We start from the raw sequence: 27,500 nt of genomic DNA, 5'->3' as shown, positions 1-27,500 counted from the left end.
TTAATTAGTTTGATCATTAAAGTTGTCATTAAAATCGAATTTTCAGTAACAGAATAAAAAATGATTGCATCGTATTTCGCAATATCTCCTGATTTCAAAAATATATACGTATGTCATGTTAACTTTAAAATTGTGCTCGGAATTACAAAAAAATAGGTTTAAATAAGTACTGCTTCCGCGCGGTACGCGGAGACGAGCGTGGCCCGTCTCGGTTTTTTTGGTGTGGTTAGTCGAGACTATCTTAATATAGTCTCGGCGATGACTGTTTTTGGTTTTACCCTGTTACTTTTATGTCGACAGCTTGACCGTAAATGTTTTTATATCGCTTCACGCGACTTGTTCACTTTCCTTTCACTGTTCACTAAGTTTATGTATACGTTTTTGTCTTAAAAAAGCGGTCTTGCTCATTTGTTTGTGACTCTCCTGAAGAACTGCTTAAAACCCTGTTCCCAGGGATGCGGTCTGGGGAGGATCACATCGTCAGCAAAGAGGACCCGAAACAAACTCGGAGTATCTTCTGTCCAGTGGACATGGAACCCTGCGTGTGTTACGGGTCTTGTTGGAATTGAGGTATATACATAACTCTGTGTCCCCTGCTTCACTGTGTGTGTGTGTGTGTGTGTGTGTGTGTGTGTGTGTGTGTGTGTGTGTGGGGATAGCTGCAACCCTGCCTGTACCTGTATAGCAGAACCACCCAAGCCAGCAATGCGGGCTGGAGCTGATGAGTCACGGGTCTGGTTGTGGTGGTCCTGTGGGTGGTGTGTGTGTAGGGGGGGGGGGAGGAAGATGCGGAGCTGCAACGCTGTCTGTCCCTGTAGCAGAACCACCCAGGCCAGCAAAGCGGGTTGGGGTCGATGAGTCACGGGTCTCGTTGAAGTATATATAACTCTGCTTCACTCTATTTGAGCAATCAATGTAAATTTGTACGTTATCATTTTGTGATTCCAAAAACATATACATATATTATTTTTGGATTAAGAACAAGCTCAAAAAGTTAAAAAGAACACCAAAAAGCACGTTTTACTATTAAGCGTTGAACGCTACTGTGCTATACTGACTTGTCACTTCCAGCGAATTCGGGCTGCTACGTTTTGCACGTGAATGTCAGAGCTTTTAGTGTCGGTAACGGATTATCTTATTTGTTTTCGTGAAATGCAGGGCACACAGTATCATTCTGTGAGTTTGACAGCTTGACTAAATGTTTTAATTTCGCTTCACACGACTTGTTCTTATTACAGGCAACCGTGACCGATTAGCCTTAGAGGACTCTCTCGACGCACCACAGGACTACCCGGGCTGCCAGTCTGTGTATTCATTGCAGCCTCTCGTGACATGTCCTGACGGAATGAACTTCCAGAATACACGTATATAAATATGCTATGTAAAATGCACGTACTCGTATTTTGTTCTATTCGTGGGGACAGTCTGTTTTTCTACCCCGATAAGATGCATATTTAATACACTCTTTGACTAAAATTTATGTTCCTTATAATTATGGTCAATAGCGTCTTTTTTAATTCCCATAATATTTTATATTATAAAGTAAAAGGTGGTTAGGAGCTTTTGAAAAACCGGGGGAAACCATTCTGTAATTATTTGAGCATGCGCTTTGGAAAACTAAATAATTGTGTAAGTATCTTACCATGCGCCCAAAAGTAGGCAAAATTCACTTTACGTTTATTTTTAGCTGCGCAGGAATCTTCAATGACCAGCGTATGGAAACATAAATGGACTTTGGAATTCTACACATTTCTTGGGTTTGGTGACCTCTAGATATGATCCAAGTTGTAATTTTGGTAAAAAAAGAGAAAGAAGAAAGGATCATCATATCGAACGGTTTTGTAAAAAATCTTTTTTTCATTACACTTTCAAAGTAAAAGGACCTAAATTCGTAATGAAAATGTAGTCACAGAGTTTTATTTTAATTTTTAAAATTTTTATTTTTAATTTATTTTTTTTACCTCAGTTGCATGCTCAACCCTTCTTTTTTTACCTCTTTCTCTCTCTCTCTCTCTCTCTCTCTCTCTCTCTCTCTCTCTCTCTCTCTCTCTCTCTCTCTCTCTTTTTGTTTTTGTTTGTTTGCTTTTGTCAGAGTTGGTGAGTCAGTATAATCAGCAGCATCCCAAAGGTTACTAAATATTCCTGTATAATCAGCAGAAAATCAAAACGTAAATCAATGAAATTTGGCTAAATTTGGTCGGAACAACACGCTAATGGCTATTTCCCTTTTCAAATATCATTCTTGTTACCTTTAATAACGTTTTGGTGACACTGTGTAAGTAGAATTCTACTTCGGAACCTTAAAAACTAATTGTTGAATTTGTAAATATATTTGTTTGATTCAAATCAAAGTTTAAATGTAAGTTACAGTATAATTATAACAATGAATTATGTTCACTCTGAAAATGTGCTCAAAATAAAAGAAAACCGGTTCTGTGGTTGCATGCTTCGCGGAGCCCAGCACAAGCCGTCTCGAGCTCGGTCTTCTGGTTTCTGCTAACCAAGCCTTTTCTAGTTTTGGTAATAACTCTTCCCTGATTTTTAGTGTTGATCTGTCAGTTTCAGGGCGACTAGATATTCAGAAATTGCTTTACGCGACTTGTTTTATGATCCATTTTCTTCGAGCGATATTTTTTATATATACTCAGTGAGGCTTGGTGCAAAGCCTCCACATAGTTATGTGGACCGGGTGGTCTTTGACAAACAAATAAACATAATGTAATGCACAGAACCGTTTCTGCTGTTGTTGTTATTAGTGACACAGACACACACACACATACAGACATAAGCACACACACACACACACACACACACACACACACACACACACACACACACACACATATATATATATATATATATACCCCCCCCCACACAAACACACATGCAGAGACAAACACACATGCAGAGACAAACACACACACACACTCACACACACACACACACACACACACACACACACACATCGTCCCTCTCTGTCTTTATCTCTGTCGGAGAGAGAGAGAGCAAGCGAGAGAGAGAGAGAGAGAGAGAGCAAGCGAGAGAGAGAGAGCAAGCGAGAGAGAGAGAGAGCAAGCGAGAGAGAGAGAGAGCAAGCGAGAGAGAGAGAGAGCAAGCGAGAGAGAGAGAGAGCAAGCGAGAGAGAGAGAGAGCAAGCGAGAGAGAGAGAGAGAGAGAGAGAGAGAGAGAGACACACACACGCGCGAACCTACACACACACACACACACACACACACACACACACACACACACACACACACACACACACACACACACACACACACACACACACAAGAAACAAAGAAAACCCCAACCTGTTTTGTCAGAAGAACTTTTACATGACTGTCAAAACTATCGGACGGTCAACCGGCCAGGGATCAAAACAATGCGTCAGATTTAAAACAAATGCGACGGTGATCAGAGAATGAGAACAACACTGTCTATTACTGCCGCAGTTTTCAAGGGCAGTTGTGCTGCTTCTATGTGAAGCTATTGGCATTCATTGCTTGAGCTGTTTTTGGATGCAGCTGTTGCCATTTCAGTTCAAAATAGAGACCCACCGACACTGTTTCTTTGAGAAACAAAAGTTGCAGAAGGTTACTTTTTTTAAAATGTATCTCATAGTTATGTGCACAAATATGTCTGTCCACAATGCAGACCATTACGTCGACGTGCTTGCAAACTTTCCGTTTCGTCAAAAATAAAACGTTCCACAAACCAACCTTTGTCTTTGTCTTTTTATTATTGATAAAACAGTTTTTTCTAACGCAGTTTCTAATACAGTAGTTTTATTAAACCTGACTATTTGTCCCAATATCCAGTTACTAACGCTACTTATATATGTCTATTGACAACTGTTGGGTGTTCCTTCCAGAACTATTTGCTTAACTTAACAAACAAAGATTTACAGAAAAAAAATAGTAGTTGAAAGGAATCAAGCAAAAAAAGATGAGTTGAAGCAACCTGCATGTAACTGAGGTAAAGAAAAAACAAAACAAAAAAAGGCTTTAATCTACGGACAGCTCTTGGCTACTGTTGAAGAGGTCAAGGCCATCAGTTGACGACCCCCGCGCTCAGCATCATGGCGGCCAGAATTGACAACAGCTGCATGACGACAGCCGGACCAACGCCCATGGCAGAGCTTGCCAGAATTGGAGGAGGTTGCCAACGATCATCTGGAGGAACTGTAACAATGCACAATACGTGATGGAGGTAGTACATGAACTATAACAATGAACAATACGTGATGGAGGTAGTACATGAACTGTAACAATGCACAGTACGGGATGGAGGTTGTACATGAACTGTAACAATGAACAATACGTGATGGAGGTAGTACATGAACTATAACAATGCACAATACGTAATGAAGATAGTACATGAACTGTAACAATGAACAATACGTGATGGAGGTAGTACATGAACTGTAACAATGCACAATACGTGATGGAGGTAGTACATGAACTATAACAATGAACAATACGTGATGGAGGTAGTACATGAACTGTAACAATGCACAGTACGGGATGGAGGTTGTACATGAACTGTAACAATGCACAGTACGTGATGGAGGTAGTACATGAACTGTAACAATGAACAATACGTGATGGAGGTAGTACATGAACTGTAACAATGCACAGTACGTGATGGAGGTAGTACATGAACTGTAACAATGCACAATACGTAATGAAGATAGTACATGAACTGTAACAATGCACAATACGTGATGGAGGTAGTACATGAACTGTAACAATGCACAATACGTGATGGAGGTAGTACATGAACTGTAACAATGAACAATACGTGATGGAGGTAGTACATGAACTGTAACAATGCACAGTACGTGATGGAGGTAGTACATGAACTGTAACAATGCACAATACGTGATGGAGGTAGTACATGAACTGTAACAATGAACAATACGTGATGGAGGTAGTACATGAACTGTAACAATGCACAGTACGTGATGGAGGTAGTACATGAACTGTAACAATGCACAGTACGTGATGGAGGTAGTACATGAACTGTAACAATGAACAATACGTGATGGAGGTAGTACATGAACTGTAACAATGCACAATACGTGATGGAGGTAGTACATGAACTGTAACAATGAACAATACGTGATGGAGGTAGTACATGAACTGTAACAATGCACAGTACGTGATGGAGGTAGTACATGAACTGTAACAAGGAACAATACGTGATGGAGGTAGTCCATGAACTGAAACAATACCCAATATTGACGGACTGTGCAATGATATCTTCTGCTATGATCTGTTGAGACACTGTGGAAACAGACCAATAGCAGAAGATATCATCACACAGTCAGTCAATGTTAGATATATTGCTAATTCTATGGACATTTTGTATTTACTGTAAAGAAATTACAAAAGTATTTGTCTCAGTTTTGGCTGTTCCATATCCCTCCCTCTGATTAGTATTCCTTTTTGTTTACTCTTTTCTTGTACTTTTCAGTTTTTTTAAAATGTCTTTTCTTTCAAAAAGTCTCCAGTCACTTGCTCAACTAAATTCTGGGATAATTACATATTCATATATATTTGTTTGTTTTTAAATTTAGGTGTTTTTGTTTTTGAAGTGGGGAAGCAATAAAGAGGTCGTCGATATCAAAACTGATATCGATGGAAATGTCGTCGATATCACTTTTGCACTGAGCTCAGTTTTGCCCAATTGACCAATGGAAATCCACGTAACATATGAAATAGCAATACTGCACAGTACGTGATGGAGGTAGTACAGTGGACCCCCCTTTTAAGACCTCAACAAAATTTGATAAAATCAGGTCTGAAAAAGGAGCGAGTCTTAAAACGGAGATCAATTTAAAGAAGTTATGAACAGAAAATCTGAAACAACAAGGTCTTAAAATAGAGGAAGTCTTAAACTGGGAGGCCTTAAAAGGGGGGTTCCACTGTACATGAAATAATAAGGGTCGTATGCCAAACGATGAGGGTAAGGGAGCCGTCAGAGATTGATACATGCAGAGCAAGGTAGGACGTACGTCAGGGCAGCCAGCCTTGTTTATCCACCCTGAACCATAGACCAAATAGCCTGGACCGCCAACTCGTCACGTGACCCTTCGAGGTTACGACGCTCGACTTTCAGGGGCGCTTAGCGTCCGGTTTGAAAGGCCAGCGATTCGAAGACAGTGAAAAGAAAGCACGCTCCAGTTATTTGTGACAATGGGAGGTGACAATGAACTGGATTTTCCAAAACTCCAAACTAAACTTAACAAAACTCATCGAAAAACATGTTCCATATGCACTTTAGCTGAGTTTATTTTGGCATTTTGAGAACTTACCTCGGCAACTTCGTCCATGTTTACAATCGACACCGGATATGACATCCCCCTGATTTCTGAAAGGCCATGTAAACGTAGGTTCCCAAATGCGAGAGGCCGCTATCTCGTAATAGAGAGAAAGAGCGGAGAGAGCTAGTTGGCGGTCCAGGATAAATAGTCTATGGTGCGAGAGGCCGCTACCTCGTAATAGAGAGAAAGAGCGGAGAGAGAGCTAGTTGGCGGTCCAGGATAAATGGTCTATTGTGCGAGAGGCCGCTACCTCGTAATAGAGAGAAAGAGCGGAGAGAGAGCTAGTTGGCGGTCCAGGATAAATGGTCTATTGTGCGAGAGGCCGCTACCTCGTAATAGAGAGAAAGAGCGGAGAGAGAGCTAGTTGGCGGTCCAGGATAAATGGTCTATGGTGCGAGAGGCCGCTACCTCGTAATAGAGAGAAAGAGCGGAGAGAGAGCTAGTTGGCGGTCCAGGATAATGGTCTATGGTGCGAGAGACCGCTACCTCGTAATAGAGAGAAAGAGCGGAGAGAGAGCTAGTTGGCGGTCCAGGATAATGGTCTATGGTGCGAGAGGCCGCTACCTCGTAATAGAGAGAAAGAGCGGAGAGAGAGCTAGTTGGCGGTCCAGGATAAATGGTCTATGGTGCGAGAGGCCGCTACCTCGTAATAGAGAGAAAGAGCGGAGAGAGAGCTAGTTGGCGGTCCAGGATAATGGTCTATGGTGCGAGAGGCCGCTACCTCGTAATAGAGAGAAAGAGCGGAGAGAGAGCTAGTTGGCGGTCCAGGATAAATGGTCTATGGTGCGAGAGGCCGCTACCTCGTAATAGAGAGAAAGAGCGGAGAGAGAGCTAGTTGGCGGTCCAGGATAAATGGTCTATGGTGCGAGAGGCCGCTACCTCGTAATAGAGAGAAAGAGCGGAGAGAGAGCTAGTTGGCGGTCCAGGATAAAATGGTCTATGCCTGAACACAGCACTCTCTTATACCTATACCCCGCTCCTCCCTTCCCAAGTTCTGGTGATCGTACGTATTCCACTCAAAGGGCGTCATTCGTGATGTACAAGGGTATTATAACTTAGACATTGGCTTCATCGCAAAATCCGTTTTCGTTTAAAGGACGTATATAACCGCTCGGTGCGTTTTTGTATGAATCGAATTTTGGGATAAAGTCTACCGAATTTCACCACGAATTTGCTTCACTTGCAAAAAAATCTGACATGCTTTTCTTCCTCAAATAAGTGTGCAGTTTCATTTGGCGGGGAAGCATTCAGTCTGGTATGTATTCTGGCAGAAGCAGGCCTGACGTCATACCAGATTATATAGCCGCATGTGAGAGTCATGGTTAATTGTTATTAGTACTTAATAGCTTGATATTTAAGCTAGGTTGATGGAGGTAAGAGGTCCTTCAGAGAATCATGGTTGTTATCAGGACTGACTAACTCAGTTTGTAAGCGTGGTTGATGGAGATGAGAGGTCCGTCAGAGAGCCAAGGTTGAGAACAGTACTGACTAGCTTGTCTGTCTGTCAGTTTATAAGACTGTCAGTCTATTCGTCTTCCTGTCGTAGTGCCAGTTTGCATGTCTGCTCATCTCTCATCTCTCAGAGAGAGAGAGAGAGAGAGAGAGAGAGAGAGAGAGAGAGAGAGAGAGAGAGAGAGAGAGAGAGAGAGAGAGAGAGAGAGAGAGAGAGAGAGAGAGAGAGAGAGAGAGAGAGAGAGAGAGAGAGAGAGAGAGATTGCGTCAGACAAATAAACAAACAGACCTACAGACAGACTGACCGACCGACAGAGAGACCGACAAACAGAACTACGCTTGAATAATTACCTCCTGCATTCACATTGGATATAAGGACAACCAGAAGGATGACTAAGGTTCCTCTCAGAGAGGGGCCCATGATGAAATCACTGCAAAATAAAACCGATGGGTTAAAACCAGAACCATCTAACTGGATTTCCACCATTTTGAGAAATGGCCACTTGAAGATTTCAACCCCTTATAAAAAATAGTAAACACAGGATTGTAGCCCTCATATTTTACACACTTGACTTAGAGGAAACACTGGTCATGCACACTAGTAATCAATTTAATTGAACAACTTTTTCATATGCAAAAAAGGTATAATTTGTTCTGCTTCCAGAATACACTCCTGCTCTTTTCTCAGTTCTGGAGCTAGAAAAGCCCAGTGCACCATAGCTGCTTCTGACTTCCACACAGACCCCACTGTGGCCTGTGCTACAGCAGTCAGAAGCAGCCTCCTCACACATAGAATGTTCTGCTTCCAAGCAAAGCTTATACTGTACATTAGTTCAAATCGTTTTTCAAAGTTTATTACCGTCATAAACAAACAAATGTCAAGTCACTTGCAAAAATATCATCAAGGACTCATGTATTCATTCATTGTGTGGCAACACGCATAAATAAAAATTAAATTGCCGGTACTTTTCATAGCGAAAAAAAACCACAACACACACACAAAACTCTCTCTGAAAACACTTTTTTTTTATTGTGTTTTTCAAGAAATCCCAACGGTAATCTTATGTTGTATCAGCTCATATCGTTTTGCGTTACGCACAAAAACTACAAACCCAATAACACTAACAACAAACCAAACGAACAAAGCAACAAACAAGCAAGCAAACAAACAAATAAACACAAGGCTGAAGGCGCATTTTAACCACACAATGCAAATGGTAACAAAATCACGAGCTTTAGATCCTGACTGCATGCTATATACTCTGTTCATTATCAAGAAAACAAATTGGCATTCTTACCTTTTGTTGTACTTTCCTCTTCACAAAAATGTTGTGCAGAAAGGTCGAAATAAATAATACACATTTTGCACTTTTAACAGTCGACCTCCTGTACTGCTTTTGTCTTAGCCGTTTGACCAGTTATTCCTGTGTAAAATTCATCTCTGAGTGTCTTCGCTTTTCGAACACACCTTTTCCCGTAGTCCCGGGTTGCAGAGTCTTTAAGTTCGGCTGAACTTCTTCTCATGAGGTGTCACATAGGATGCTTCCTTCATCGATGACAGAATTTTCTTTGTTGGGGTTCCATAAACAGATGGAAGAGATGCTGTGGTAGTTACACCTTAAGGAGCAGTGTCTGACATATATACTACAAGCTGATGTGAATACACCTACAGGGTAACAGAAACTGTGGAAGCACACACAGGAGAAAGATGTACAGGAGTTGGGTAGCTTGATTCATTTTTGAGGGGTGGAATCACAATCAGCAAGTATTGGAGTTGATGCATGACTCGAACAGGAGGATAACCCCCATTCACCATGTTCTCAAAAGGATCTTCGATTGAAGAAACAGCACAATCGTCATATTTTGGGGTAGATTTTGCCAGTGGAGACGCATCAAGGTCATCAGGTTTCACTTTTAGCATTGGCAGAAAGGAGATTATGCAACCGTAATCCGTGAATCCGAAGGACAGTCTCCTGAAATGCATGGTGCTTCTTACTTGCCTGGACGGCCTGATTCATCTCCTTTCAAACAGCGTCTGCAAAAGACATGGATACTATGAATGTTATCTCCTTTGAACAGGCAATTACTACATGTACTTCTATTTTAAAATTATTAACTGATAATTAAAAAAAAAGGTAATTGTTTCCGTATTATCGCTTCTGCGTTAAAACTTTGGATAGTTTTCGTGTTTCTATTCACACAAACAAATGAAACATTAGTACTTGATTACACTCTGACCACTCATGCTCATCAGTTTGACATTGTGATAACCTCTGAATAACAAAATATATTAGAGTCAATTAAACTGACAAAATCCATCAACCAAATCATTCATCTATCCATCTTTACAAGCATACACAAATACTGTAAACACTCACTTACATTTTTTAATTTTTTTAACAAACACTAAAGAGCTGCATGGATACACTACAACATTAAGGCATGAGCACATGCACACACCGTCACACACAAACACACACTGACACAAACAAACACACACGCGCGCAAGAACATTCACGCTGAAACAAACACATTTACCTGCCTGTGTTTTACAATTAGGAAAACAAAACACAAAAAGCTAGGAATCAGTTTGCAGATACAGGATTTAGACTGAATCAGAAGGTTAATCCCCTATATATTTAAAAAAGGAATCTGAATTTCAGCTTTTATGGTCTGTTCAAATGGGGAAAAAACATAATACATGAAGATACTCACTTGAATCTGTGTCCTGACTCGAGCAACAGCCAAATTGACTGTGCAGCAGATGTAAAAATGGCAGAGAGCTGTTCTCTGTTCAAGTGTTTTCAGAAAGTGGAACATCCTTTTGTCAGTTTAGCACACCCCCCCCACCCCACCCCCTTGCACCCACTTTACCACCAACCCCCCTCCCCGGCCCCAACCCCCTTATTACCACCCTCCTCCCTCAATATCAAGGGACTGCATCTTTTCCAATTCATTCTTCATTCACTCTTTATCACAGGAAAGTTAATTGTGTTTAAACCCTGTACATCCGGAGTCAGGAATTCGGATACTGACACTTGACAGGTGTCACTGACCTGTTTTAGTTCCCACAGTCTATCAAATTCCTTTTTCTGTCGACAGCAGACTCTACTACTGCTAGTTACACTATTCTGTGTGCTGGAGGAAATCCTACACCGCACAGAAAGGGTCAAGACCAGATACCACTATCGCTAATGTGCGCTTATCTGGCTGCGCTGAAAACAGGAAAAGTGACTGTGACACAGCAAGCAGAAGAGGTCAGGTGACGATGGCTGCATCTGGCTCGCAGTGAAACACTCCCCTTTCCCCACAGGCCTCAGTAGCAGAACAGACTAAACTGAACTTAGCACGTTCTGCTTCCAACCTGGATGGAGTTAGAGGGTTCTGCTTCCAAGATGAGCAGGAGAAATGCTTGGAGCCAGAACAAATTATGACTTATAAATACGCAATTATGCAAGATTTTCAAGAATCCTTTACAGAAAGTGAGAATCATGTTACCATCAGTCAAATAACTATAAAGTTGCAAAACAGGTTATTTTGAGGTAATTGGTTCTGGTTTTAGCCCATCGAAACATAAACACAGTCAGGCAGGACGAACTAAACACTATTTGCAGGACGAACTAAACACTATTTGCAGGACGATAAAAACAACAACAGAGAAATCGTGTTCAGTGTAACCAAGAAGGGTATTTCTCTCATTCTTTTTAATGCAACACCATCGCCCCCCCCCTACCTCCATAAAAATAAAAATAAATAAGAAAGAATCGGGGTCAGTAGGTTGGTTGCTCATCGTGTGGGTTGATTGATATGTTTTTTTAAAATTTACACAAGAGCCTTTTATTGGCCAGAAATGGTGCAAGGTATGTCCACCGGATATCAGAGATAACTAACTTCCCTTTTACAGTCTGGAAAATTGAGTTTTGTCGTTTTTAAATAATATTTTTTGAAGGGTCAACAAAAAAAAGGTCCTGTGGTCGGGAGAAAAACAATAAGGTCGAATCCAGTTTTTTTTTCTCTTAATTGTATGGACTGTAAGTTATCACCGTCGATGACATTTTGTGCTTGCTTGATTGGTTGGTACGGAGGGGGGTGGATCGCATTCTAAAAAAAAAGAAACAACAAATAAACCAACAAAACCCACACACTCACAACTGAAAAATATATCCACCCCAATGTTAAACGGTAAAACAAAAACTTGAAGCAATAATCACAGTCTAAAAATGGCATTTTAAGGAATGGTATTGGAATGATTCTCAATATATATTGAACACGAGAATTGTTCACCAACCTTGTTATTATAGATACGATTCCGATTCCGATTTTCTCTCTCTCTCTCTCTCTCTTCAGTGCAGACTTCCCTCACACTATATTATGCTTTTATATATAACCTTTGATATATAAGCTGTGTATGATGTATATGCTTATATCCTCTGTTTACAGGCCAGGCTGCTGGAGCTGTGATATGACAATATCATAAATCATTCAACAGTGAAACATGAATTATGGATCCAGATAAGCTTGATGACAAAAATGCCAGTTTTAGTCTACGATCGAGGTGTTGGGAAGAGATATGGACATGACGGATAGAAACAGCATGGGTGTGCAATTACACAGTGGCGATATTTGTTACTTCAACACAAACAGTTATATTAAGTAAGGTGGTGAATATATAAATGACGTTGTCATGTTATCGCCTGTAGATCTATGCAATCTTTCCCATGTAGCTTAAATCATTATTTATATAAACCACTACATATACACTCTTCAAAAAAAGTTAAGAACCTGTGGGAAAGGATGAAGCTTTGCGTGTTTCAAAGTCCAGCAGATTATATAATTATATGGTTCCTTAGTTAGGTACAGGGTTAGGTGTAGGCTTATATATAGTTCCTAGGTGAATGCGTCACTGGAATTCGTTTCCCAGGAACAGAGGTCCCTGGATATTTCCTAGGAATAAGAGTCCTACTTTCTAGGCTTGAAAGTCCGCACAGGAGCGTTGAGATATGACTTATTGTCCAGGCTGAGAGTCCCGATTGTTCATCGCAGCTTTAAGTGATATAATTGAAGTTATGTTGAGCCTGTGAGGTAATCTCTTTTGCATGTTTCTTATTTTGATGTTGTTAAGCACAAGCACACACATGCATCCCTCACCCTCAACCAGCCACACACACACAAGGATACAAGATATTCACACACACCCTCTTCCACGCACGCACATCCACACACAGACACACACAGGCACGCACGCACGCACACACACACATACACACACACACACACACACACATACACACACACATACACACACACTGCTTGAAATTCAATATTTATATAAGATATACAAAAGGATACACGATTTCCAAACCACACACAGACATGATCATATCAATTCATCGAACTTCATGGCATGCAATAATACAGGGGGCGATTTGTGATATGACATCCCTGACAGATCGTGATGTCGGCTACCATAAAGCAGCGGCGACATGTCAGGGTGCTCTTTACAACCAAACCGCCTCAAGACAAACCACCAGCCGGCAAAGCACGTGCCTCTAGTACTGTGACACCACAACTCACTTCAAAGTGAAAAGAGACCCACAAAGGCAGCGCTGACTGCCAGCACTGACACATAATGATCCAGCTGAACCTCCAAACCAACTCCATGACGCTACTTGAAACCGCCTCCGGGTTGGGTGCCTCGCTGCCCGAGAGCTGGAGCGCGACAATGATCCCTCCCTTGCGTTGGCCCTTTTAATTTTTTAAAATTTTGTTTAGTCTTTTTTGGGGCCATCTTAAGTCGGGGTCAAACTCGGGAACATGTGCCCCTAATGGTTTTACTGTGAGGGCGCGTTAAACAATTCTTATCATCATGGGGCGACTCGGTACCTTGCCACCACTGACCGGTCTTGCTTTCAATGTCTGCTGAATCCTCAGTACTATACACCTGACGATGAGTGTCATGCGTTTCTCCCCTTGCTGGGGATGTCCCACGAAATTAGATGGCATTTTTCAGCCAGGGCCGCCACCACCGACTCAAGTGCTACCGTTATTAGAGCAATTAATTAAGGACAAAACAGACCCACAGCAGCACAATCAATCACAGATACACCTAGAACGAAATAAAGCTCGTCCGAGTCCACACACAAACAGATAGACAAATAGTCAAGCACACACACATACAAACTTGCTATGGCAACACATACAGCAAAACAATATCTCAAAGTGCTGCCACAGAATACGCCAACAGAGCCACAGACAACTTCACGAACACACAGACACCGACACAGACACAGACACAGACACAGACACACACACACACACACACACACACACACACACACACACACACACACACATACACACACACACACACACACACACACACATTTAGGAAAAATCACCAGACAGAAAGCCCTCATCTATTCCTTGGTAAGGTTCCCACTATCTTAACATCTTCTAAACTACCGATTTATTTTTCCAAGCTGCCTGTTGTTTTTGTGGATAGCCACTGAGCCTTCAACCTTCTCAGTAATTGCTCCTTCTTTTTCTTTTGTCGTTTCTCGTAGAAAATCTTAGCAAAAAACAAATAGGGGTCCAGGGCTGCATTCAAAGGTACGACCATTATCGCAGCAAGAACGATCACCTCGCTGGCAACAGACCCGGATGCGCTCCCATTTCCCATCAGGCCTAGCACCGCGATTGCAAAATGGCTGACGATTTGTGTGACGATGATGGTGGTAACTCGACGCGTCCTGGCGACTTCAGCTTCCATACTGCCAGTCCTGTCCAGAACAGAACCAGGCCGCAGCGACCAGGAGAGAAACCCTTGTCCTACAGCCAAGGCAATGCAGAGTGTAAGATTTAGTACCGTTCTTACCCCGTACGCGTACCGTCCACCAGGGAAATCCCCGTCGGTGGCCGGTAGTGGTGCGCAAATGCCGTTCTGGCTGTAAAACTCCCAATGTGACATCACTGGCAACACCGTGACGGCAACAATGGCGAGTGCCACAGCCCAGACAACGGCTGACGTTACCACAGCAACGCGACGATCGACCTTGACCTGTATAACTGAAGGGAAGAGGGAGACAAATCTCTCCAACAAGAGAAGGCATGCGAGGATAAGAGACACTTCAAACGACAGAAAAGACAGAAAACCAGCAACAATACAGGCTGGACTGTCCCGCCATTCCTTTTCCACAGACAAGTAGCGCCCTCTGTAGGCAGCATCGGCTGCGCCAACAATGAGCAAGTAAACCCCCATTAACAGATCCGCAACGCTCAGATTGGTCAAAACAATGTTAAACCTAGTCGACAGTGCTGATTTCCGCACCAAAACCCGAACCGTCAGAAACAATCCATTTCCCAAAAATATCGTGGCCACCAGAAACCACAGCAGTGTCCGATGACTCTCTGATTTGAGAAGGTTTTCACAGGACGACACCTTGTCTTCAGGTGCGATGCATGACCCGAGAGTGTGGAAAGTAGCATGAAGACTTTCTCGACAGCATAGTCTGTAGTCATCGGAAAAGACCGTTTTTAAATGGATGGAGTCTTTCAAAAGGCCTTTCGGATAATTTTTCAGAGGGTTCCGTCTGATATCAACGTGTACAATGGCCGGGAGAAACTGAAACCCGTTTTCATTGACCACATTAATGTCATTGAAAGACACGTTTAGAGTCTGAATGTTCGGATGGTTAGCAAACGCTTTGCTATCAAAAGTGCGAAGACGATTTCGAGAGAGGTCGACAACTCGCAGGGGATTTTGCTGCATCGAGAACAAATGCGTTTGTTCAATGACCGAGAGAGAGTTTCCGGCCAGAACCATCTTCCGCAGATTCTGCAGCGTGTGCAACATATCCATTCGAAGAGTCGTCAGCCTGTTGTCACTCAGGTCCAACAACCTCAGGTTGGGCAGGTCCATTGCCGGCAGTTCCGCTATCCCACACGACGCTAGCCTGAGCCACGTCAGATACACGTTGGTGCTGACGTCATCCATCGTCATGCCGGACCTCGAGGCGTCCAGGTAGCGCAGCTGAGGGAAGGCGGGGGCGGGGAAGGGGCGGTGACAGACGAAGGCGTGGCCGTGACAGCTGCAGTGGGAGGGACACAGAGCCTGACACAGCCACTCGTCGTCACGCTGCGGACACTGGGGCCAGCCGTCACACAGGTGGTCAGGGTGCACACACACGCTGGACGAGCGGCAGCGGTAGAAGCCTGGACACTGGTGATGCAGGCAGTCCACCTCGTCCTCCTTGTTCAGACAGTCCGCCACGCCGTTACAGAACAGGTACACGGGCAGGCAGTAACTGTCCGAGCAAGAAAAATGGGTTTCGGGACACCCTACATTGAGGCTGTCCTGCCGTCGCTGGGATAAGTGCCCCGTGCTGTTGAAGTCGACGACGACAGGGGGAGGGTAGCGGTAGAGGAAGGGGATCTCTGTCGTCTTGTACACACTGCACTGCTCGTCTGAGCCGTCCCAACAGTCCTTGTACATGTCGCAGTGTTGATCGTGTGACACGCACTGACCATTGCGGCACGTGAAGCCCGTACACTGCTCTCTGTGCACACACCACGCCTCGTCTGACGCGTCGTCACAGTCCTCCCTGAAGTCACACACTAAGCTGTAGGGAAGGGCTCTCCTTCCGTCATCACACGGAAACATGGCCACCGTGACATTGCCCACGACGGAAACGTCCCCGCTGTCATCATCATCTGTCAGACCAAGGACTGCGTTGGGGTGCGGGCTTTGCACGGGACAGAACTGAAGGTCGTCAGTCCGCCCGCACTTCGTCTCTCGGTCACAGGACAGGAAGTCGTGGGTCACGTGGCCACTCGTACAGGTAAAGAACGAGCTGTTGGTTGCGCGAGGGATTGACCAAGAAAAGGGTATTGTGGGAAATGTTGCCGTCATGTTTGACCGGTCTGCAGGCCGCACCTCATACTGACAGGCGAAACATAGGATACTCAGGCTGTCAGTGCACAGAATTGTGTCAGGTAATACCGATATCTCCACAGTCCCTGGGAATTCAACGTGGAAGCACGCTTTTCTCTCAACGTTGAAGGAGACAGTCTGCAGGTGTTCTTGGAACCGACGGGTCACATTCATGTTTTGTGCCACAGACCCGTCAACCCAAAACAACGAGCGTTTGTAAACATCCGGTGCGTACGAGTCTGTCGATGTCAGACCAACATAGGCGCGACGAACGTTCTTGCCCTGGTGATAGAGCTTGGTGAAGTCGTGCCACTCAGCGTCCGTCTTCATCATGGCCAGTTGTCCGCCCAGGCTCTGACAGTGCACTTTGGCTCCTAGCCACGGCAGGCCCGTTCCCCAGTTGATGATTTGGTAGCACTTGTGCCCTGAGGCCACCATTCCCTTGCACGCAGGGCTGCTGAAGGGACAGTGGCCACCCTCATCCTCTCCCCCCTCGCACTCCCTCTCCATGTTGCAGTGCACGTGCTGACGAAAGGTGTAGTACAGCGGTGTCGAGCACTGGAAGAGTCCATTGTCTAATTGGACGGGACTTACAGACCGCGGGTGAAAGGAGAAAAGCATTTTAAACCCTGTACCAGTTGAATCACAATAATCGAAAGAGTGCATCGACTCGAAATGGATAAGCAGCGATGTGTTGAAAATACGTGTGGGTATGACATGCGTGCCGCAATATCTCATCACTTGGGTTCTCGTGTCGTCTTCCTCCACAGTGTACAGAACAAGTCCTCGCGATTGCCTGCAGTTGGCCCACCACCTGTTCTGGTCCATTCTGGGAAAACTTACCATGACGTCGTGGTTTTGGGGCACGACCAACAGGTGGGAAGCGTTCACATCACACACGATTTGATGCACGCCGTCATAGTTCCACGGTGTGACGTAGCCTGTCGTTAATGAGGTAAACTCCACCTGCAGCTTACGTCGAACGTCTTCCTTTGTGGCTTCAAAACTAAAGAGGAAATTCGTGAACTGAGGATTCTCTGCTTCAAAATAAAGCCCCGACTCCGCGAAGAGAGGTGGCAGTACATACCTCTGATAGCAATTCAAGGATACACTGCCTGCGAATGAGCTCCATCCTTCTTTGTTCGCGATGATTTCAGTACTTTCCAAGCACTCTTCATTCAGGAGCTGTGCTCTGCCTATCAGGTAATACCCCTCGGGGGCATGGACGCTCCACCGACATCGAGCGGAACCAGGGATGCCCTGGAAACTGTCCACGTTTACGATCCCGCGAAGCCTAAAAGTAGTCCCAGAAAACCTCGGTTTTTCTCCTTGGAAGCACGATTGAAGGGACAAGACAAAGTCTTGGGTTTGCCTGCTCATGTTGGAGGACAAAGTCGGCTCACTGAGCATCAGGTCCGCATGATTGATGACCGACAGATATGAACTGTCGTTGACTGATTGTGAGTTGGTTGTTCTGTGGGGGTTAGACTGTTCAGGGTCGTTTAGTTGTTGTAAAGTTGTTGCTAGCGCCTCGTGAGTACTAACTGTCCAGACTGCGCTGACAGACGCTTGGCTTGTTATCGGTGTGATGGGTTTGGAACTTTTATGATCGTAGGTTGTTGTTGTGTTGCTGAGAAATATTGAGACTCCGTGGGGGGCCTTCGTCTGCTGAGTTGTTGCCCGTTCTGTAGACATGGTAAAGTTTGCAAAGCTGTTACTGTCAACAGTTGAAGCTGACACAACAGCACATGTAACGAACTGAAACGTGGCAGAAAAGAGCAGAAGTTGGAATCCTCTCCTCTTGGTTTTAGGAAGCGTCTCCATTGGTCGGCTGTTTAGCATATACAGCAGCAAAATGAGCTGGCCGCTTCAGCTTATGGTAGAGTTCTGGTTTTCTTTGTTATGCTTTCATGATATAAAACTAATCACAGCTTCTGGTGAGTTTCTGGAATAGAGAATTGGAAGTGTTCTTCTTCTTCAAATAACTTGTAATATTGCTGAAACCAGCAATTGATATATTGGTAGACAAACTCGCTGGTGCCAGGCGATCTGAAGGCATGAGCTTTCACTCTGTTTCTCACGAATAGGGCTCTGTATTGTCAATAGTTCACCATCTCAATATCATCCCAATGAAGACTCGAATATAACTGTCACCACAAAAATGGTTTATGTGGTTAAGATTAATGTGGTTCTTTGCAGACGAAGTATTGAAATGTTTGTTCAAGCAAATGACATATTTATCTTCAACGAACCTGAAAACAAACTTCTCTCAGCTAGGGTGGACTGCGTAGTTTGGTGGGCACAGTGATTATGTGTGTATTCTCAAGGAGTAGTGCTCTCAAACTGGTAGCTCAACTGGTAGAGCACTGGACTTGTGATCCTAAGGTCGCAGGTTCGAATCCGGGCCGGGATGGACGGGGGTCAACTTTATGTGCAGACTTAGAGACAGTATCCATGTTCCGCCCCCGTGTCACCACTGTGGCACGTAAAAGACCTCGGTCAATCTGCCATAAGTGCAGGTGGCTGATTACACCTAAACACGCATGCACATGGGTAGCGCGACTCTGTTGCTGCTAGCTTACCACTGTGAGGAAGCGACCCGAATTTCCCAGCGATGGGACAATAAAGTAATGACAATGAAAAAAAACTCTTTGAGAAACCTCGGCAAGTCCCCCGTACATAAAGTGTTATGACCGGCCCATTAGAAACGTACTGGCCCGTTAGAATGTGATCGGCAGCGAAACGTACTCCAAGCTAGCTCTGAGATAAGAGTGATATGACAAGCCCGTTAGAATGTGATCGGCAGTGAAACGTACTCCAAGCTCTGAGATAAGAGTGTTATGACAGGCCCGTTAGAATGTGATCGGCAGTGAAACGTACTCCAAGCTCTGAGATTAGAGTGTTATGACAGGCCCGTTAGAATGTGATCGGCAGTGAAACGTACTCCAAGCTCTGAGATAAGAGTGTTATGACAGGCCCGTTAGAATGTGATCGGCAGTGAAACGTACTCCAAGCTCTGAGATTAGAGTGTTATGACAGGCTCGTTAGAATGTGATCGGCAGTGAAACGTACTCCAAGCTCTGAGATAAGAGTGTTATGACAGGCTCGTTAGAATGTGATCGGCAGTGAAACGTACTTCAAGCTCTGAGACTAGAGTGTTGACAGGCCCGTTAGAATGTGATCGGCAGTGAAACGTACTCCAAGCTCTGAGATTAGAGTGTTATGACAGGCTCGTTAGAATGTGATCGGCAGTGAAACGTACTCCAAGCTCTGAGATAAGAGTGTTATGACAGGCTCGTTAGAATGTGATCGGCAGTGAAACGTACTTCAAGCTCTGAGACTAGAGTGTTATGACAGGCCCGTTAGAATGTGATCGGCAGTGAAACGTACTCCAAGCTCTGAGATTAGAGTGTTATGACATGCTCGTTAGAATGTGATCGGCAGTGAAACGTACTCCAAGCTCTGAGATAAGAGTGTTATGACAGGCTCGTTAGAATGTGATCGGCAGTGAAACGTACTTCAAGCTCTGAGACTAGAGTGTTTTTTTGTTTTTTTGTTTTTGTTTGTTTGTTGAGACTAGAGTGTTATGACAGGCTCGTTAGAATGTGATCGGCAGTGAAACGTACTCCAAGCTCTGAGATTGGAGTGTTATGACAGGCCCGTTAAAATGTGATCGGCAGTGAAACGTACTCCAAGCTCTGAGATTAGAGTGTTATGACAGGCCCGTTAGAATGTGATCGGCAGTGAAACGTACTCCAAGCTCTGAGATTAGAGTTTTATGACAGGCCCGTTAGAATGTGATCGGCAGTGAAACGTACTCCAAGCTCTGAGAAAAGAGTGTTATGACAGGCCCGTTAGAATGTGATCGGCAGTGAAACGTACTCCAAGCTCTGAGATTAGAGTGTTATGACAGGCCCGTTAGAATGTGATCGGCAGTGAAACGTACTCCAAGCTCTGAGATTAGAGTGTTATGACAGGCCCGTTAGAATGTGATCGGCAGTGAAACGTACACCAAGCTCTGAGATTAGAGTGTTATGACAGGCCCGATAGAATGTGATCGGCAGTGAAACGTACTCCAAGCTCTGAGATAAGAGTGATATGACAGGCCCGTTAGAATGTGATCGGCAGTGAAACGTACTCCAAGCTCTGAGATTAGAGTGTTATGACAGGCCCGTTAGAATGTGATCGGCAGTGAAACGTACTCCAAGCTCTGAGATTGGAGTGTTATGACAGGCCCGTTAGAATGTGATCGGCAGTGAAACGTACTCCAAGCTCTGAGATTGGAGTGTTATGACAGGCCCGTTAAAATGTGATCGGCAGTGAAACGTACTCCAAGCTCTGAGATTAGAGTGTTAGGACAGGCCCGTTAGAATGTGATCGGCAGTGAAACGTACACCAAGCTCTGACATTGGAGTGTCCTAAATCTGGCTGTGCCAATATTTATTGTAAATATGAGATTTGGTTAAATAGCTGTTGAAAAGTAGAAAAGTAGAATTAATGTGCCCCTGAAACACAATAAAAACATAAATATAACCTCAAACGTAAAACGATCACATGTCACAGTTTAAACTCAACGAAAGAATAAGAAACACATAATTCACTGTGCGTGAGGTGAAGAGATTAACTGCTAGGAAAATCACATTATCATTTACTGCAACGTAAATGCATTTGTAAACGCAGAAATTTTAGAGAAAGTGATGGTAATGACCTCTGTTATGACTTTCTTGTCTCCTGGCATTTGTTTGTTTCTTTGTGGCATATTTTACAAATTGAAATATAACTCCATCCGGAACAAATTCCAAAGGAAAATTCATCAATTATCTAAAGAACGCATTGAATGAGAGTAAATTTAATTAATAATTTATCACTTTCACTGTAAAGGTTATTTGTGCTGCTAATGTCAATGCGTGTGTGTGTGTGTGTGTGTGTGTGTGTGTGTGTGTGTGTGTGTGTGTATGTGTGTGTGTGTGTTTTTGTGTGTCTTTCTGTCTCTGTGTGTCTGCGTTTGTGTGTGTGTGTGTGTGTGTGTGTGTATGTGTGTGTGTGTGTGTGTGTGTGTGTGTGTGTGTGTGTGTGTGTGTGTGTGTGTGTGCGCGTGTTTGTGTGTGCGTGTTTGTGAGCAATCAGAGAGAAAACGTAAATTACTATCAATCATTTGGGAACAGGCATAATATTAACTTCAAGATGTATTTGCAGATCTAATGTGAACAAGAGGCGAAGCCATCAAGGCTCACGTAAGAAATCGACAAACAGTAACACAAACTCAATCACTCCGTCACACATACACACACACACACACACACACACACACACACACACACACACACACACACACACACACACACACACACACACACACACACACACACACACAGAAAGAGCATAGGTGAAACTGTGCAAGAAAGCGAGACACTAGATCTAGATCTGTCTGTCTGCATGTAGCCTACTTACAGGGACACGACTGCCAACTAGTCTCGGCCCGCTAATATAATAATGACCGAGACTTTCAGTACTTCCTTCGCGTGACGTCTAACCCTCTTACGTCATAATGTGACGTCAATGTAATGTGACGTCTTCAAATGTTAGAGTTTCTACCACAGACATACACACGCACGCACGCACGCACATACGCACGCACGCACAGACAGACAAAGTTACGATCGCATAGGCTACACTTACGTGAGCCAATAATGTGACGTCAATGTAATGTGACGTCTTCAAATGTTAGAGTTTCTACCACAGACATACACACGCACGCACGCACGCACATACGCACGCACGCACAGACAGACAAAGTTACGATCGCATAGGCTACACTTACGTGAGCCAAAAATGACTAATGGTTATTTGAGATATTTAGAGGAGGATTTAAGCTATTTTCAGACGTTGACTTCACTGAGTGCAACACCATGAACAGGCTAAAGTTACAGTAAAAACTGAATACAGTTTTTATAAAGTAATCGGCTATGTGAATTATCAATCAATCAGTCGCGCCTTTATAATTCAGATATTAATTCATACCTTGCACATGATTTTCTGAAACTTCAATTTATTCGTACATATCCACTTTTCGCTAGACACATACAAGCTTTCAAACTGTGGTAGAGACTGCAACTGCTTACTGTGGGTAGGATAACCAAATCTGTGGTAAGTTTGTGAGTTGAGGGATAGTTTGTTGCAACGATGAAAATCCTTCCGATTATGTCTTTGTCCATCTTCACCACGTGCGTGGTAACAAATAACTTTCGAGTCACGACCTCGAAAAATGAGCATCCGGAAACAACACAGTCTCTACCGGATGTGACGTTAAATGCTGTGTGGACGTCATCGGTTTCTGGGTACGTTGACAACAGTTGCCCAGACAAACCTGACGCATGCGGGAAGAACGCTTCGTATCACTTGACCCTCCCTGAAAACCACGTGGTGATGGTCAGTTTTCCCGTCTTTTCCTTGACAGAGAATCAGCACCTCGACTTGTACGCTGTGACAGGCGGAGGAGAGCTAACGAGGCTGTGGACCAGGACTCACCCGGCACCCAAAATCATCCCTGCAGAACTCGTCAACGCCTCCGTCTTTGTTCAGTTGGTCTCAGAAGGGGAATTTCCAGGCTTCAAAATGCGGTTCTCCTTTCACTCTGTGTCGAATTATCCACAACGCAATGGGGACGGACTGTTCAACTGTTCCTCTCCAGACTATGCCTCTTTTCGTCATCACCTGGACTGTAACTTCCTCGTCGAATGCCTCGGCCTGGAAGACGCGTGGGACTGTCCCGAGTTTGAGCCCGAGTCGCAAAAGGTTTACAAGATTTTCCCTAGAGTGAGGGGTGATATAATGACATGGTATCACTGCCGAGAAAGGTGCCGGCGACTGGGCGGCGACCTGGCCACGATGAAGACGCTGGCAGAGTGGAACAAGTTTTACCAACTCGCTGGCAACGTCAGTCGTGTCGTTGGCAATGTTGTCTGGGTCGGGATTCACAGCTTTGACCTGAACGTCGCTGACTACTACCGCCACGCTTACTTCTGGGTTGACAACATCGTGTCGTATTCCGTCAACGTCACTCACCTCTTCTTCCAGACAGTACAGGGCAGAGTGTGTCTGTTCCACAGCCCCGGATGTAAGCGCCATCTTTGCTACGCTGACTGCGATATAATGTTCGCCACTGCCTGCGCGTGTCAAATCGAAAGGCATCCTTCATCGACAGAGCTCCCAAGGGCTGTGGACTTTCCTGAGCTGAAGGATTTTACCCGGAAAGCCACGAACCAATCGCTCGTGCAATGTGACAACGGTGGTCACATGACACTCAGCTTTCTGTCCTGCGATCCACAGAGCCACTGCGGAACCGGCCAGCTTTACTCGGATTGCTCCATCTCAAACACTCGCGTCAGTGGCGCGTCTGTAAGTAGTAAGGATGATGCAGCTCTAGCTAAAGATGACGTAGGGCACAATGAATCGAACGATAATACAAATAGTGACGCAGCTGTCATAGCTGGTGACGTAAGGGTGGCCATGTTTGCGTGTGATGACGGACGAAGAACCGTGCCCTACACTTTAGTGTGTGACTTCAGGGAGGACTGTGACGACGCGTCAGACGAGGCGTGGTGTGTGCACAGCGAGCAGTGTGCGGGCTTCACGTGCCGCAATGGTCAGTGCGTGGCCGAGACAGCACACTGTGACGTCAGACGGGACTGCTGGGACGGGTCGGACGAGGTGTGTGACCCCATTCAACTGCTGGAGATGACCACCGTCAGAATGCTGCCACCCACCCTCATCTCTTTTGATGGTGAGATATCCTGGTTTATTTTCTACTTCACGTTTTGCGTTTTAGCGTAAAAAGTGAAAGTATGGTGATTGTGAATATCATTTTTTTCTCTTGAGGTGTGTGTGTGTGTGTGTATGTGTGTGTGTGTGTGTGTGTGTGTGTGTGTGTGAGTGAGTGAGTGTGTGTGTGTGTGTGTGTGTGTGTGTGTGTGTGTGTGTGTGTGTGTCTGTGTGTGTGTGTGTGTGTGTGTGTGTGTGCACTTTCTCTCGTTGGTCCCGTGTAGATTTTGGTGGGCTCCTCTTAGTGTAACCTTTCTTTTTTACATTAAGTCAAGTTTTGACTAAATGTTTTAACGTAGAGGGGGAAATCGAGACGAGGGTCATGGTGTGTGTGTGTGTGTGTGTATGTGTGTGTGTGTGTGTGTGTGTGTGTGTGTGCGCATGTGTGTGTGTGTGTGTGTGTGTGTGTGGAGAGATTCAGAGTAAACTACTGGACCGATCTTTATGAAATTGTACATGAGAGTTCCTGGCTATGATATTCCCAGACTTTTTTTTCTTCTGTTTTTTGATAAATGTCTTTGATGACGTCATATCCGGATTTTTGTTTAGGCGGCACTGTCACACCCTCATTTTTCAATAAAATTGATTGAAATTTTGGCCAAGCAATCTTCGACGAAGGCCGGACTTTGGTATTGCATTTCAGCTTGGAGGCTTAAAAATTAATAAATGACTTTGGTCATTAAATATCTGAAAATTGTAATTAAATTTTATTTTGTTCAAAACGATCCAAAATTACGTTCATCTTATTCTTCATCATTTTCTGATTCCAAAAACACATAAACATGTTATATTCGGATTTAAAACAAGCTCTGAAAATTAAAAATATAAAAATGATGATTAAAATAAAATGTCCGAAATCGAATTAAAAACAATTTTATTTTATTCCTTGTCGGTTTCTCATTCCAAAAACATATAGATATGATATGTTTGGATTAAAAACACGCTCAGAAAAGCGTGCTATCCCGCTCAGGGCGACCATTACCTGACCGCACTATTCTGGCTTGTCGATTTCACTGCCTTTGCCACGAGCGGTGGACTGACGAAACTACGAGTATATGCGGTCTTGGTGAAAAAATGCAGTGCGTTCAGTTTTATTCTGTGAGTTCGACAGCTTGACTAAATGTAGTAATTTCGCCTAACGCGACTTGTTTCCCCTTGAAATGTACAAATGTACACTTAAATTAGCCAACAGACGAAGAACAGAGGGAAAACCCGCTTTAGATATAAGAGAAGAGTAATTATCATTCATACGCGAGAGAGACACACCAAGCCATGTCGTATTCTCTGTTTTTGAATTGAGCAGAACCAGTATTCTGGCATCCTTAGACACTAAGAACTATAACCAATTAGAAAAAAGAAGCAGCCTTTACCCTTTGTTGTGTTAAACACCAGATGACGTGTGTCGCTCAGCTCTCACTGAATATCTGAACTATTTAGAGCACGTGCGTCTCGTTATTTACTGTTGTTAATCGCACTCTGGTCTCCCTTGCTTGCGATCTCCGTCAGGTCAAGGCAACTTCAGTCAGACTCCTCTCAGCCCGTCAGACACTTGCCCCGAGACACACCTCAGATGCTCGGATGGCAACTGCCTGCCTGTGTTCGTGCGTTGCAACGGGGTGTACGACTGCTCCGACAAGGCGGACGAGGCCCAGTGCGACAACGTGAGGTGTCCAGGCTTCTACCGCTGCCGCTCGTCCAGCGTGTGTGTGCACCCTGACCACCTGTGTGACGGCTGGCCCCAGTGTCCGCAGCGTGACGACGAGTGGCTGTGTCAGGCCATGTGTCCCTCCCACTGCAGCTGTCACGGCCACGCCTTCGTCTGTCCCCGCCACTTCCCCGCCCCCGCCTTCCCTCAGCTGCGCTACCTTGACGCCTCGAGGTCCGGCATGACGATGGATGACGTCAGCACCAACGTGTATCTGACGTGGCTCAGGCTAGCGTCGTGTGGGATAATGGAGCTGCCGGTAATGGACCTGCCCAACCTGAGGTTGTTGGACCTGAGTGACAACCGGCTGACGTCTCTTCGTATGGACGTCTTCCTAAGTCTAACCAACCTAGTAGTTCTCAGTCTAGCTGGAAATCCTCTGCTTTCTGTCACAGCAGGGAATAACTTCACCCAACAACGAACTCTTCAAGTCTTCGATATTTCCAACACATTCCTTACATCGTTCGGCAGCCAATCTTGTTCAGGCTTCCCAGAGCTGCGGATCCTCAACGCTTCATTCAGCCAACTAGAGGTCATTACTGAGGACGGTTTCCTCCATACTCCTAAATTATCTACTGTGGACTTGCAGGGAAATCCCGTGGAACGCTTCCCTGTGAAACTGTTCACGGGACTGTCACGGCTAGAGGCTGTGTACTCTGACAACTACAAGATGTGCTGCAGGGACACCCTCCCAGCCAACTTCGAGACAGATTCCTGCTACGCTCCTCGAGACGAAATTTCTTCATGCGAGGATCTTCTTCGCTCTGACATTTACCGAGCATTCCTGTGGATGTTTTGCATCCTGGCTTGTTTGGGAAACGCAGGGTGTCTCCTGTTTCGGTCTTTTGTGCAAAAGACGTCTCTGTCGAGCGGTTTTAACGTCTTTGTCAGCAGCCTTGGAGCGGCGGACTTCCTGATGGGGATTTACCTGGCTATGGTTGGAGGAGCGGACATTGCTTACCGAGGACAGTACTTTCTTTTCGAGACGGCCTGGAAGGCGGAGGTTGTGTGTAAAGCAGCGGGGTTCCTCTCCCTGTTGTCCTGTGAGACCTCAGCCACCATGATCTGCGTCATCACCCTGGATCGATTCCTGGTGCTGCGCTTTCCCTTCAGCAGGTTTCACTTCAAGCCCAAGTCCGCGGTACTGACCTGCGTGGCTGTCTGGCTGCTCGGGGTCATCATCGCGGCTGTGCCCCTCCTTCCGGTGACGTCACAGTGGCAGTTCTACGGGCAGACCGGCATCTGCATCCCTCTACCCATCACCA

At 44.7% G+C, this 27,500-nt stretch overlaps 1 protein-coding gene and 2 long non-coding RNA genes across 4 annotated transcripts in view; 2 read left to right on the top strand and 1 right to left on the bottom strand.

Annotated features, from left to right (window-relative positions):
- LOC138950079 (uncharacterized) overlaps positions 1-573 on the top strand; it is a 6,028-nt gene extending 5,455 nt beyond the window's left edge. Inside the window, exon 3 of one of the 2 annotated variants that reach the window (XR_011450477.1) lies at positions 454-573. This is a non-coding gene — a long non-coding RNA (uncharacterized lncRNA). Of the gene's footprint in view, positions 1-429 lie in introns of both variants that reach the window. The other variant, XR_011450476.1, reaches the window with a different exon arrangement.
- Positions 574-3,315: 2,742 nt separating this feature from the next.
- On the bottom strand, positions 3,316-12,219 carry LOC138950803 (uncharacterized). The gene is made up of 3 exons (XR_011450800.1): positions 12,069-12,219; positions 8,132-8,211; positions 3,316-4,184 (listed from the first exon to the last, which is right to left on the bottom strand). It is a non-coding gene; the product is annotated as an uncharacterized lncRNA (long non-coding RNA).
- A 10,916-nt stretch (positions 12,220-23,135) lies between these two features.
- The window catches only part of LOC138949954 (G-protein coupled receptor GRL101-like), a 4,778-nt gene continuing 413 nt past the window's right edge, over positions 23,136-27,500 (top strand). The window contains exons 1-3 of the mRNA XM_070321738.1: positions 23,136-23,826; positions 24,265-24,492; positions 26,037-27,500. The exon at positions 26,037-27,500 is cut by the window's right edge and continues 413 nt beyond it. Of these exons, the coding sequence (XP_070177839.1) occupies positions 23,136-23,826; positions 24,265-24,492; positions 26,037-27,500 (2,383 nt within the window). The remainder of the gene's footprint in view (positions 23,827-24,264; positions 24,493-26,036) is intronic.

The sequence above is a fragment of the Littorina saxatilis genome, linkage group LG16, assembly GCF_037325665.1.
Source record: "Littorina saxatilis isolate snail1 linkage group LG16, US_GU_Lsax_2.0, whole genome shotgun sequence".
Taxonomy (NCBI): domain Eukaryota; kingdom Metazoa; phylum Mollusca; class Gastropoda; order Littorinimorpha; family Littorinidae; genus Littorina; species Littorina saxatilis.
This window is presented reverse-complemented; position numbering and strand designations above follow the sequence as displayed.